The following is a 14,357-nucleotide window of genomic DNA, read 5'->3' on the forward strand; positions in this document are numbered from 1 at the left end:
ATCTGCCATCTTTCAGCCCACTCTTCCAACTGGCATACATCTCTCTGTAGACTTTGAAAATCTACTTCATTATCCACAACCCCACCTATCTTAGTATCATCTGCATAGTTACTAATCCAATTTACCACACCATCATCCAGATCATTGATGTACATGACAAACAACAGTGGACCCAACACAGATCCCTGTGGCACCCCACCATTCACTGGCCTCCAACCTGACAAACAACCATCCACCATTACTCTCTGGCATCTCCCATTCAGCCACTGTTGAATCCATCTTGCTACTCCACCATTAATACCCAACCTTCCGAGGAACCTTGTCAAAGGCCTTACTGAAGTCCATATATACAACATCCACTGCTTTACCCTCATCAATTTCCCGAGTAACCTCTTCAAAAAATTCAAGAAGATTAGTCAAACATGACCTTCCAGGCACAAATCCATGTTGACTGTTCCTAATCAGACCCTGTTTATCCAGATGCTTATATATATTATCTCTAAGTATCCTTTCCATTAATTTGCCCACCACTGACGTCAAACTAACAGGTGTATAATTGCTAGGTTTACTCTTAGACCCCTTTTTAAACAATGGAACAACATGCGCAGTACGCCAATCCTCCGGCACTATTCCCGTTTCTAATGACATTTGAAATATTTCTGTCATAGCCCCTATCAATGGGCAATGCTCAAAATAAGTAATGCACGATGTATGACAGCATTGTTCGATCTACCTACAACACATCTGCCATGCACATTAAAGTTACCTGATCAATTTTTGAAATCTATGCAAATCACTCAGATTAGCCAGGTTTTTGTGAGTTGCTGACAAAAATGCAATTTAAACACATCATTCTTAATGATACAGAGCTAAGTGATCCAGTTTTGTGGATGAATATTTCAATGCTTTTTAAAATTGGAAGCAAGCCATATGGTGAATCTAGGCCCAATGTTTCTTGTCTAGAACGGTTATTCAAGGAGAACTGCACAGCGCGCATGGCACAATGTTAAATTAACAATGTTACACTTACTTAGCAATTAAAAAATTACACCACAGAATAAGCCTGTTTTCAGGAAATTAGATAATTAATTAACTATAGGCTTAGAAATAACTTTCTGTACTCCCTGTTGGGCTCCCTGATATGAATAGAAACATAGAAAATAGGTGCAGGAGTAGGCCATTCAGCCCTTCGAGCCTGCACCGCCATTCAATATGATCATGGCTGATCATCCAACTCAGTATCCTGTACCTGCTTTCTCTCCATAACCCCTGATCCCTTTAGCCACAAGAGCCACATCTAACTCCCTCTTAAATATAGCCAATGAACTGGCCTCAACTACCTTCTGTGGCAGAGAATTCCAGAGATTCACCACTCTCTGTATGAAAAATGTTTTTCTCATCTCGGTCCTTATGATTTTATTGGAATTATTGGTTAGTAAATCATGAACTTCAATGCCTGAAATTCTACCAGGTGCTTCCTGCAGATGAGGCTCCCCACCAGCAGCACAAAGTTACAATTCAAACACTGCGGTGAAAAAGCCTGAAGCAAAATTTGAACTTCCTTACAGACCATAGAACTGTACAGGATTGACCACAATATTAATTTAATTAGGCTGTGGGCCGAGCACGGAAAAAGCGTCTAGAATTTAACTTTCGTCACCCATGTCTGGTTTCTACCTGAAATTTGTCACAGATTTAGATAAAATATCATTAAGAAGGAATTCGTAACTCGTCAGTGCCAAAAGTTGCACACTAATTAATTAAGATAATTAGAAAATTTATGAGTAAAACTAACAGCGCCCTCTTGTGCTCAATAATAGGTAACAATATTAGTCTATGGGGAGCTGCATTCCGTGCTGCGGGCTATTTACTTCCTGGTTCTGGGAGATCACATAACGGGGAGAGGGAGGGAGAGAGAACGGAGCAGCCAGCCTTCCGCCCAGTAGCTACCCACCAACCACCTCCTCCATCGGTTGTACCTATGCTGAAGGACACTGTGGCTGACTGGCTGGTGGGCAGGGCGGCAGAAGGCGCTGAGGTGGCGGCCGGTTCCGCTGCCTGGTCCCGGCGGCCGCTCGCAGCCACCCGAGCTACTTCCCTCCCCGGCCCCAAAGCGGTGGCTCCACGCTCGGAGCGGTGAGTGAGTTGCTGCCATGATCTCCGACCCCCTCCTTCTCAATGCTCCTGCCCTCCCCGCAACTTTACGCCTGGTGGCCAAGCCAAGTTTGCTACTTTGTGCAGCCCAGGCTGAGATGATCCGGGTTTCACCGGCTCATGTACCCGCCTAATTAATGGGTGAGGGCAGATCCTGTGCATTCCCCACTGACTGCCAGTTACTTTCCTCTGGTAGACACACTTGCCGGAGTAACTCAGCGGGTCAAGCAGCATCGCTGGAGAAAATGAATAGGCAACATTTCGGGTCCAAACCCTTCTTCAGTTTGAGAGTGAGGGGAGAGAGAAACTAAAGATATCTGGGTCTCTCAGACTGAAGAAGGGACTCGACCCCAAACAACACCTATACCTTTTCTCCAGAGATGCTGCCTGTCCCGCTGAGTTACTCCAGCGTGCCTCAATCAGAGAAAAGTAACTTTGTTTTAGGTACTTTGCACGGACCAGTGTCCAGAATCGCTGGACTTGATCTGGATGAGTAAGTACACTGTTCATTAAGTCTTAGTGGCCTCAATCACCGCCTGACCTCGGGCTGTCTCCCAACCCATCTCGGAGAATGAAGCATAACCTGTGGTACATTTTTGGGTCACGGTGAGGCGTAACAACGAGATCATTCCTCTCTGCATTGCCAGGAAGCTGTCGATTAAAATCGATCCAACCACCTGTAACTGAAATGAACAAGCGGGCCTTTCTCATCCCTACGGTAATCGATGAGATGTGTTGTATTCATCAGCTCATCCATACCCACTACCTGCTCCCTCGACCCTCTCCCCGCTCCCCTGCTGAAGTCCTGCCTCCCCGTTCTCTGCCCCATACCTCACTAATCTCTTCAACTCCTCATTGTCCCAAGGAATTGTCCCCTCCGCTTTCAAAACTGCTGCTGTCACACCAATCTTAAAGAAACCTGGTCTTGATCCCTCCTCTCTCATTAACTACCTCCCAATCTCAAACCTCCCCTTTCTTTCAAAAACCCTGGAGCGTATCGTTGTGTCACAACTTCATTCCCACCTCCTTGCGTATAACCTATTTGAACCCCTCCAATCTGGCTTTCGCCCCCTCCATAGCACAGAAACTGCTCTCCTCAAAGTCCTCAATGACCTCCTCACCTCTGCTGACACTGGTTCCCTCAACATGCTCATCCTCCTCGACCTGAGTGCAGCCTTCGATACAGTGAACCATAACATCCTGCTTACCAGACTTGGGGACCTTGGCATTGAAGGTTCTGCACTCAGCTGGCTCTGTTCCTACCTATCCAACAGATCCCACTTCATCTCTCTCTCTATAACCACACCTCTGCCACAGTCACTCAAGGCGTTCCCCAAGGCTCCGTGCTCGGCCCCCTCCTCATCATCTACATCCTCCCCCTTGGTCAGATACTCCGCCACTTCAACCTGGACTTCCACTGTTACGCCGATGACACCCAGATCTACCTCGGCACCAAATCGCCCCACAACCCCCCCCTCTCCCATATCAACTCCTGTTTGTCAGCTATAAAAACCTGGATGCAACATAACTTCCTCAAACTCAACAGCGATAAAACAGAATTCCTCCTCATAGGCTCCAAATCCACGCTCAGCAAAATCAATAACCCCACTCTCACCATCGACGGCACCACTGTCTCCCCATCTCCCCAGGCCCGCAACCTTGGCGTGATCTTTGATTCCACCCTCTCCCTTGAGCCTCACATCCGCCATGTCATTAAAACCTCCTTCTTTCACCTCCGCAACCGCCAAAATCAGACCCTCTCTCACACCTCCCGCTGCTGAAAGACTCATCCATGCCTTCATCTCCTCCCGACTGGACTATTGCAACTCACTTCTCCTTGGCATCAGTTCCACCTACATCAACCGACTCCAACTGGTCCAGAACGCAGCCGCACGACTCATCACCCACACCAAATCCTGGCATCACATCACTCCAGTCCTCAAACAACTTCACTGGCTTCCCATCTCCCACCGGATCAACTACAAAATCCTGGTCCTCACCTACAAAGCCCTCCACCATCTGGCCCCCCCATATCTCACTGACCTCCTCTCCCCCTACCAACCCTCACGGTCCCTCAGATCCACATCAGCCGGTCTCCTCTCCATCCACAAGTCCAACCTCCGCAGTTTTGGGGACAGAGCCTTCTCCAGGTCAGCTCCCAGGCTCTGGAACTCCCTCCCTCAACTGATCCGCAATTCCGTGTCCCTCACCATCTTCCAGTCCCGCCTCAAGAACCATCTCTTCACCTCTGCCTATCCTTAGCCCCACGTCCCCCTCCCTTTTCATCTGTGCGTGAATTGCCTCATATTGTGTTTTGAATTGAATTCTGTCTTTAATTTGTGTACTAGTCATGTCTCTACTATTTATTTCATTCCGCTTACATGTTTTTCCTCTACTTGCTAAATTTTTGTACGGTGTCCATGAGACTCTTGAAATTTATTATTATTATTATTATTCCTCGCTCCCGGGTTTATATCATTTCAAACATGAACACACTAAAGTAGACTGCATATCATCATTTATTTTCCCAATCTTTTGGTTTAGATTTCATAGGTGGGTATATCATGAATGGCTAGTTTTCAAACAGAAACATTGTATTTTTATTTGTTTATACAAGATGTACGAAAGAAAACACTACAATCACACAATAATAATCATGTCTTGGACCGGTCTCCTTTTTGGAGAACATTGTTACTTTAGTACAGTTGGGTATTCAAAGTATTCTTATCCAGAGCCTTCCTCAAAGTTGAACACTTATGCATGCACAGTAATCTGCAGTTCACTCTCTTGCAAAAACTAGATGGCAACTTGCTGAAAGTTCACAGTAATCATCGATCATACTCAGAATCAGAATGCTTTATTGTCATTGCATGTGTCACATACAACGAGATTACTGTGTCTCTCCATTTAAAAGAACTTCAAACATTCACATACTCATACTTTTTTCACTCCCTCCCTCCCCAAACCCACCCATGGATTCACATTTACATAAATTAACACTGTCTCCCACCCCCCCTCCTTCCCCATAACCCGCTCCCGAGACAGAGTTCAGTTCCAAGATTGCTGATGGGTAAAAGCTGTTCTTGAGTCTGGCAGTGCGTGACTTTAGCGACCTGTACCTTTTTCCTGAGGGCAGCATTGTGAAAAGGTGGTGACAAGGATGTGTAATGTCTTTCACGATATTACAGGTCCTGCTGCGGCATCTGGAGTGGTAAATGTCCTCCAGAGGGGGCAGGGGGAGTCCAATGATACCCTGGGCAGTTTTTATCACACTCTGGAGAGCTGCTCCGTCAGCTGCTGAACAGTTCCCAAACCAGGCAGTTATGCAGTAAGTTAGTATGCTTTCTACCGAACAGCGGTAGAAAGACTCCAGCAGTTTAGCAGACAGATGGGCCTTCCTCAGTGTTCTGAGGAAGTAAAGTCTCTGTTGCGCCTTTTTTACAACTACAGCAGAGTTCACAGACCATTTAAGATCCTCACTGATGTTGATCCCCAGAAATTTAAAACTAGGCACCCTCTCCACCTCCTCGCCCCCTATCTCCAGTGGCCTGAGCTCCGCTCTATGTCGCCTGAAATCAGTGATGATCTCCTTTGTCTTTTTAGTGTTCAGCGAGAGATTGTTGTGAGCACACCACTCAGAAAGTCTGTGCACCTCCTCTCTATAGGCGACCTCTTTCCCATTTGAGCTGAGCCCCACCACGGTTGTATCGTCCGCAAATTTTATGATCCTATTTGCGGGGTGATGGGGCAAGCAGTCATGTGTGTATAGGGCGTAGAGGAGTGGACTGAGCACACAGCCCTGCGGTGCTCCTGTGCTGAGGGTCAGGGATATCGAGGTGTCATGGTTTATTATGGTGTACGATAATCATGTGAGGTTATTTGTATTATTGTTTGACAGTTTAAAACCTCTTGCACGAACCTTCCTCTCCGCCATGATCCCATGTGCTCCCTGCCTAGCTAGCCTGAAACAAAGCTCATGATTGGTCAATAGGCATCCGACTCAGTGTCAAACGTGCTTTGACTGGACAATTGCTACTCGGAAAATTTGAGGTTTTTCTCATATTTTAAAAATATGTGCAGGTTTTGTTCTTGACGAGTTTCAGGTATGTTTTATATAATATTTTTACACACTATGTTAAAAAATACAGGTAGATACTTGATTTAGTTCACGAAATGAAACGAAAAAGCACCTCGGCCCACAGCCTCAATCTGCACATCTGCCTGCACCTGTAGCGTATATTCATCAAATCCCTGTCTGTTGATGGCTCTTGTCTAAAAACATTTTTCTTCAAAGAATATCTAACCAGTCCTCTGCCATCTATGCCTGACATTGGATATATGTAGAACCCAGTACATGCAGGAATGGACCCTTTGGCTCAATATTTGTGCCAAACATGGATCTCCTACCTTTACATGATCCATATCCAGGGCTCAAAATTAACGGTTGCCCGGGTACCACAGACCACTCAAAGCGCCGCCGGGTAACCTAAACACCGAGTCATTTTGCCCGGCTTGGCAACCAGATACTGGTTTGTACCGAAGATAGACACAAAAAACTGGAGTAACTCCGCGGGTCAGGCAGCATCTCTGGAGAAAAGGAACGCGACGTTTTGTGTCGGCGGTGACGGCTGTATTGCGTGGGAAAGATACCAGGTGCGGGGTGAGGAAGGGGCGGAGCGAATGACGGGTCCCGAACCAAAGATCTTATAGCAGATCTTTGCCCCGAACAGCGGCAGCAGCGGCCGCGACCGCGGCTCCATCACCTCCTCCTCCCGTACCCCGCCCGCCCTGATAAGGGCCTCTGCTTGCAAACCCGCTAACGGCGCACTTTCAACACAAACCCTCCCGGAAGCCGAGGCCGGGAGAAGGTAGGGAGGGGGAGGCCTCGGCGTGCGGGAGGGTTTGTATTGAAAGTGGTTCTGACAGTTTATCTATGTCTCTCATAATTAGGTATATTTCCATCGTCTCCCCTCTGACATTCCAGAGAAAACCATCCAAGTTTATCCAATCTCTCCTTGTAGCTGAAACCCTCTAATCAAGGCAGCATTCTGGTAAACCTCCTCTGCACCCTCTCCAAAGCCTCCACATCCTTCCTGTAACAGGGTGACCGAACGACATGCAATACTCCAAATGAGGCCTCTAGAGCCGTTTCATGACTTCCTAACTTTTATACTCAATGCCCGTACAATGAAGGCAAGAATACCAGACGCCTGCTTTACCACTCTATCTACTTGAGCAGCCATCTTCAGTGAGCTATGAACGTGGACTTCAAGATCCCTCTGCACATCATTGCTGTCAAGGGTCCTGCCATTAACTGGGTACTTTCCCCTTACAGCCAACCTCCCAAAGTGCAACACCGCTCACTTGTTTGGGATGAATTCCCTCTGCCTTTTTTCCACCCATTTCTGCAGCTAATCTATATCTCGCTGTATCTTCTCATAGCCTTCCTTATTGTCTGCAATTCCCCCAATTTTCGTGTTGTCTGTAAACTTACCAATCCATCGACATTTACGTCCAGGTCATTTATATATATCATAAATAGCAGAAGTCCCAGCACAGATCCCTGATGGACTTCACTGATCACAGACCTCCAATCAGATTACTATCCTTGCACCATAATCCTCTGACTTCCATAAATAAGCCAGTACTGAATCCATTTGAGGAACATTCTGAAGAAGTGTCTTGACCCAAAATGTCACCTATTCCTTCTCTGCAGAGATGTTGTCTGTCCTGCTGAGTTACTCCAGTATCTGTCTCCAACACACTGTAGCATGAGGAAGCAGATACAATAGCAACATTTAAGAGGCATTTAGACAGGCACATAAACATAAGGAATGGAGTGATATCGGCCATGTGCAGGCAGATTTAATTATTTACAATTGACATCATGTTTGGCACAATCATCATTGACATGAGAAGCCTCTTTTTTGCCCCCTCCATCTGAGGTCTTACCTACTTATATGAATTGTTGTGCATCAAACAGTTTCTGAAACCTGGAACCAGCCAGCAAGGGTACACAAAAAATTCACAAGATTGTTGCAGGGAAGGGAGAGCTTAATTTACAAAGACAGACTAGATACTGTGCTTCTTTCCTAAGAAGACTGAGGGGTGACCTTTATAAAATCACGAGGGGCACAGCTAAGATGGATGGTCACAGTCTTTTCCCCCCCATAGTCAGGAAGTCTAAAACTAGACTTCAAGAACCAGAGGACATAGGCTTAAGGTGAGGGGAGAAAGTTTTAATAGGAACCTGTGGAGCAACATTTTTACACAAAGGGTGGTAGGTATGTGGAAGCAGCTGCTCGAGGAGTTAGTTGCGGCAGGTACTATCACAATGTTTAACAAAAACATTTGAATAGGTGCATGAATAGAATAGGTTTAGAGGGATATGGGCCAAAAGCAGGCAGGTGGGACTAGTGTAGATGGAGCATGTTGGTCGGCGTGGGCAAGATGGCCCGAAGGGTCTGTCCCCATGCTGTATGACTCTATAGGGCACTTGTTTAAGATGGGAAGTGTAAAATATGGGTTTCCTTCAGATGCTTCAGTTTCCCCCCACATTCCAAACACATACAAGTTTGTAGGCTAATTGGCTTCTATAAATTGCCCACAGTGAGTAGGATGCAAAACTGGGATAACATAGAACTAGTGTACGGGTGATCATGGGTCGGCTCGGACAGGATGGCCGAAGGACCTGCTTCCACTTTGCATCTGTAAACTAAACATTACAGAGAGCCTACAACCCATCACTGACACTCCCTCTACCTTTGTCATCATCCCAGTCTACAACTCAAAATAAGTTTGCTTTGCATATTTCCAGCTCCGATGAAGGTTCCTTATCCCAGGATGTCACGTCTTTCCTTTCCTCATTGATGCTGCCTGACTGCGAGTTAATAGTTGAATCAACAGCAACGGTACACCCAGTGAAACTGACCTTCAGTGGCATCTTGGCATATTCATTCAATATTGGTACATCAAACACCAGTCGACGCAGTAGGTGCTGCAACATAGATGGACGGAGAAAGCTACAACAGCAAGAAAAAAACCCAATCAAACTTAAATATTTGGATAACAGTGTTCAGTCAGCTGCCAGAATTTAAGATGTATTTTGTACATTAAGTATACAATTAATTTGAATTTGGCACGTACTATCGCAACATTTATGAAATATTTGGACATGTACATGGATGGGATAGGTTTAGCGTGATATGGGCCAAATGCAGGCAGGTGGGACTAGTGTAGATGGGACATGTTGGTCGGTGTGGGAAAGATGGGCCTGTTTCCATGCTATATGACTATGACTATACTATGACTAACCATTTTGATGACAAGAACCCACTTAGGGCTCCACATACCAATTGTGAGTCCTACTGTGCTGGGTCTCCTAATTCTGCTGACATTCCGTATAAAATGCACATCAGGTTTATGCAGCAAGCAGAACTTGTAAATCTTTAATTCCCTGACCGATGAAACCCAGCATGCCAAATGTTGGAAACATTTTTCGCAGGGTGATGGGTACATAGAACGAGCTACCAGAAGAAGCAGTTGAGGTACAGGAATATGCAGAGAATGGCTGGATATGGATCATGTGCATGCAGAAGGGTTTGTTTAATTTGCATCGTTCTGCTGAAGTGCCTGTTGTTTTACAGTACCATTCCATGTCAGTTTTTATATGATGTTATTGGGCACTGGCTAGGCTGCACTTGAAAATGTGGCACACAGTTTTTGTCTCTAATTTGAAGAAGGTATACATGCATTTAAAGCAGTACAGTGAAGATTCCCTGGATTTCCTAGAATAAAAGGTTTAATGTATGAAGCAAAGTTCATCCGCTTGGGTCTATAATCATTGGAATATAAGAGATGAGAAGTTATATCCTTAGAAGACACAAAATACTGAGGATGGATGTTGAGATGATTTGGAAATCTAGCACTAAGGAAATAAGATGTAATCTATTTAAGATAGAGTCCCTCAAAACTACTGCAAGCTTGAGTGCAATTCGCATCCGGATTACTGACAATACCAAAACAAAAGACCTACCATCCCTGATTTTGTAATATGTGTTTTTATAATAACAAACTCACCTGCACAGAGCCATCAGACATTCTTCAATAACATCCCTCTGAGCCTTGGTCAGTGAGCGACCCCTGGACAACCGGTAAATGGTGTGAAGCATGGAATCAATCATTATAGCTCTATGTTCCGTCCCAGCAAACAACGGTGCACACTTGGTTATCAGTGGGAGAACTGCAGTGCAAAGGTAACGGTTCAAAGCCAGGGCCATCTCTGTGGTACTGAAAGCAACCTGGGGTGGAGCAAGTCATATATATTGCAAATTAATCCAAATCCAAATGAATCTTAACAAGCATGGCTTTTCAACACAACTTCACACATTCACATTCAGATCTTCCTCCAAATTCTAAACTGAGCTATATGGAAACAATGAGCTAGAATACAACAAGAAGGTCCATGTGGCAGAGGACCACATGCCAATGCTGTAAATGCATCGCTTAAACCCACCACCACCATGTCATCTGGGAGAGTAAAAAAAAACCTCAATCCACCTAGGACCAAAAATACCAGAAGGGTAAAAAAATCAGTTCAATCATTTCTCAGGCACTGAGACCAGTCCCGGAGAAAACAAGGACTATGTGTAGTGTAATGGAGTTATCAGCTAAGTTAGCAGCCCTACATTCCACGGTCTACGAAAACAAGGTTCCCAGGCGCGTTATCTGTGATCATTGCCTGGGAACGCAGACTTCAAGTGTAACGTTGGCAAACACAACACAACAGCAATAGTTGGGTAGACCACCCGCACCCCCTGCTGCTAATAGCGCAGAAACGTTGCAAACAAGGGGGGGTTATGATTGGCTCATGCTCTGATAAGAAATGCCATAAAGTATAGTGTTGGGCACCCTTTCGGTGAGAGAACCTCAGCCTTGGATCGTGTTGAAAATGGTGCCAAGTGATCTTGAACGAAACATCCTGTGGCGTGCTCTGATGCGTTTGCGAATGCGTACGGGTTTTCGTGAGTGTATGTAGAAACACCCTGCGGCGTGCTCTGCTGTGTTTGTGAGTGCGTTCGGGGATATTCGGGGACACACTTGTGTATCTGCCTTATTTAGTAGTGTAATAATTTACTGAGTGAATCAAAACTGTTATCTGAATCCAGTGATTTATCGAACACAACAATTGGCATAGTCTTCAAAAGGGAACTGCAGATGCTGGAATATCGAAGGTACACAAAATTGCTGGAGGAACTCAGCGGGTGCAGCAGCATCTATGGAGCGAAGGAAATAGGCGACGTTTCGGGCCGAAACCCTTCTTCAGACTGATGGGGGGTGGGGAAAGAAAGAAGGAAAAGGGGAGGAGGAGGAGCCCGAGGGCGGGCGGATGGGAGGGTGGGAGGAGACAGCTAGAGGGTGAAGGAAGGGGAGGGGACAGCACAGGCTAGCCAAATTGGGGGAATTCAATGTTGATGCCATAAGGGCGCAAGGACCCCAGACGGAATATGAGGTGCTGTTCCTCCAATTTCCGCTGTTGCTCACTCTGGCAATGGAGGAGACCCAGGACAGAGAGGTCGGATTGGGAATGGGAGGGGGAGTTGAAGTGCTGAGCCACCGGGAGGTCAGGTAGGTTAAGGCGGACTGAGCGGAGGTGTTCGGCGAAACGGTCGCCCAACCTACGCTTGGTCTCACCGATGTAAATTAGCTGACATCTAGAGCAGCGGATGCAGTAGATGAGGTTGGAGGAGATACAGGTGAACCTTTGTCGCACCTGGAACGACTGCTTGGGACCTTGAATGGAGTCGAGGGGGGAGGTGAAGGGACAGGTGTTGCATTTCTTGCGGTTGCAACGGAAAGTGCCCGGGGAGGGGGTGGTGCGGGAGGGAAGGGAAGAATTGACGAGGGAGTTGCGGAGGGAGCGGTCTTTGCGGAAGGCAGACATGGGGGGAGATGGGAAAATGTGGCGAGTGGTGGGGTCACGTTGGAGGTGGCGGAAATGGCGGAGGATTATGTGTTGTATTTGCCGGCTGGTGGGGTGAAAGGTGAGGACCAGAGGGACTCTGCCCTTGTTGCGTGTGCGGGGATGGGGAGAGAGAGCAGTGTTGCGGGGTATGGATGAGACCCTGGTGTGAGCCTCATCTATGGTGGCGGAGGGGAATCCCCGTTCCCTGAAGAACGAGGACATTTCAGATGCCCTGGTATGAAATGTCTCATCCTGGGAACAGATGCGGCGTAGGCGGAGGAATTGGGAGTAGGGGATGGAGTCTTTACAGGGGGCAGGGTGGGAAGACGTGTAGTCCAGATAGCCATGTGAGTCAGTGGGTTTATAATGTATGTCGGTCAGGAGTCTGTCCCCTGCGATGGAGATGGTGAGGTCAAGGAATGGTAGGGAAGTGTCGGAAATCGTCCAGGTGTATTGGAGTGCCGGATGGAAGTTGGTGGTGAAGTGGATGAAGTCAGTCAGTTGTGTGTGGGTGCAGGAGGTGGCACCAAAGCAGTCGTCAATGTAGCGGAGGTAGAGGTCGGGGATGGGGCCCTGGTACGCATCGAACAAGGATTGGCATAGTCGGCAGCATTCAGATAACAGACACTTAGTAATAAACTAGACTAGGTGCGGACCCGTTGGACCCGTTCCCCCAAGGCAATATTCCACATTTAAAAAAAAATTAAATTCTCAATGAAAATTGTGTTTTTTCTTTAAAGTAACCTAAACACAACGTTAGCTGTTAATAAAAATGGAAAAATTTGATTAAAACAGTTTTTTTGAAAATCACGATTTTTAATGTAAATGGGATTCGGGGTCCCTTTGTAACGTCATTGTGATGTCGAATGCAGCTGACAGGCAGGGAGAATGGAAAAGTGATTTGAAAAGTGATTTTTGTAAAGTTTAAAATGTCAAAACTTGTATAATATAACATAAATCCGAATTAAACGTTTCATTTACATCCCAGGACAATGTTGAGTAAGGTGGGCCAAAAAGTTTTGGGATCTCACGCACACGTACAAACAGCCTCAACGGATTGCCAAACATAAATTTGTGGTCAGGGAATTGAGTCATGTCTGATTGCAGGAGAAGAAATCGGCACCACGGTGCGACTTTCGCATCGGTTTTTGGATTCCTGATGAGATTGATAGAGATTAGTAGTCTGGCGAGCACTGAGGGAGAGGTTTTAAGGCCCTAGAGGGTTTGACTCCCCGCCTAGGAGGTTTGAGGCCCAAGGAAGGTGGGAGTTGGGCTCAAAAGGCTCTCCTGTAGAGGGTTAAAGGCCCCACATCATTGATAAGGCGACAGCTGTTACAATCGGGATTCCACTGAAACTGGACCAAGGTTTGAGGGTTGGTAGACCCTGGGGTTTGAGGCCCCACTCAGCCTGAGATATAGATTTCGAGATATCCTCAAGGACAGGACTGAGAAGGGATTACTAAGAGGGAAAGTGTTGCATCGGTGCTGAGAGTGCGATTAGAAAGATGACACTTTAAAGATCAGCATCGAGAACCAGCACGAAGCAGATAGGTGCTGAAGACCAGTATTTAGCAGGTTGAAGGGTGTGAGGGCGAGGGGGTTCAAGACCACGCCTGTATGTGGTTTAAGTCCCAAACAGTACTGGGAACTAACTCAGTGTTGGAGTAAAATTGGCTGAGAATACTTTAAAATCAACACTAAGAGAGGGGAGATGCATCTATTATCTGGACAGTGATCTAAATTTTCCGATTCAAATTTTACCAAATTCAAGGCGTTCATATTGAAGGCTACTGATAATTGTATAAAGATCCGTTTTGATCTTGTAAATTGTAAAATAGCGCCGTAATTGTATATAACTGCATAGAACCATCCGTAATTGTAATATAGTGATTGTGTGATTAATACTGCCGTTGTAATCGTAATTTGAATTGTGACTGTAAATTAATATAGCGTGATCAGGTGTAATTTAAAATAGTGTGATTTACTGTAGAATTGCACTGTAATCGAATTCTTATATTTTATATTGCAGTATGTTTATGCATGATAATTATTAGCAGTATTATTTCTTGTTTAAGTGTGATTTTACTTGGGTATTACAACCTTATCTGCTTTTATTTGAATTCAAGTGTTTAGTGCAGGAGTTTTGCTGCTGAAGTGTGTTTGATTGTTCCGTTGAGAAGGTGGTCCCCACCTTGAGCTGAGAATGTTTTCCATTTTAAAAGCCTGTGTGATTTCTGTG

At 45.9% G+C, this 14,357-nt stretch overlaps 1 protein-coding gene across 7 annotated transcripts in view; it reads right to left on the reverse strand.

Annotated features, from left to right (window-relative positions):
• Positions 1 to 14,357, reverse strand: part of ryr1 (ryanodine receptor 1) — a 604,017-nt gene that overhangs the window by 267,280 nt on the left and 322,380 nt on the right. For all 7 annotated transcript variants that reach the window (XM_033014584.1, XM_033014582.1, XM_033014581.1 and 4 more), the window contains 2 exons: positions 10,234 to 10,454; positions 9,086 to 9,176 (listed from right to left, as the gene is read on the reverse strand). In XM_033014584.1, coding sequence (XP_032870475.1) covers positions 9,086 to 9,176; positions 10,234 to 10,454 — 312 coding nt within the window. The remainder of the gene's footprint in view (positions 1 to 9,085; positions 9,177 to 10,233; positions 10,455 to 14,357) is intronic.

Source organism: Amblyraja radiata, chromosome 41 (genome assembly GCF_010909765.2).
Source record: "Amblyraja radiata isolate CabotCenter1 chromosome 41, sAmbRad1.1.pri, whole genome shotgun sequence".
Lineage (NCBI taxonomy): Eukaryota > Metazoa > Chordata > Chondrichthyes > Rajiformes > Rajidae > Amblyraja > Amblyraja radiata.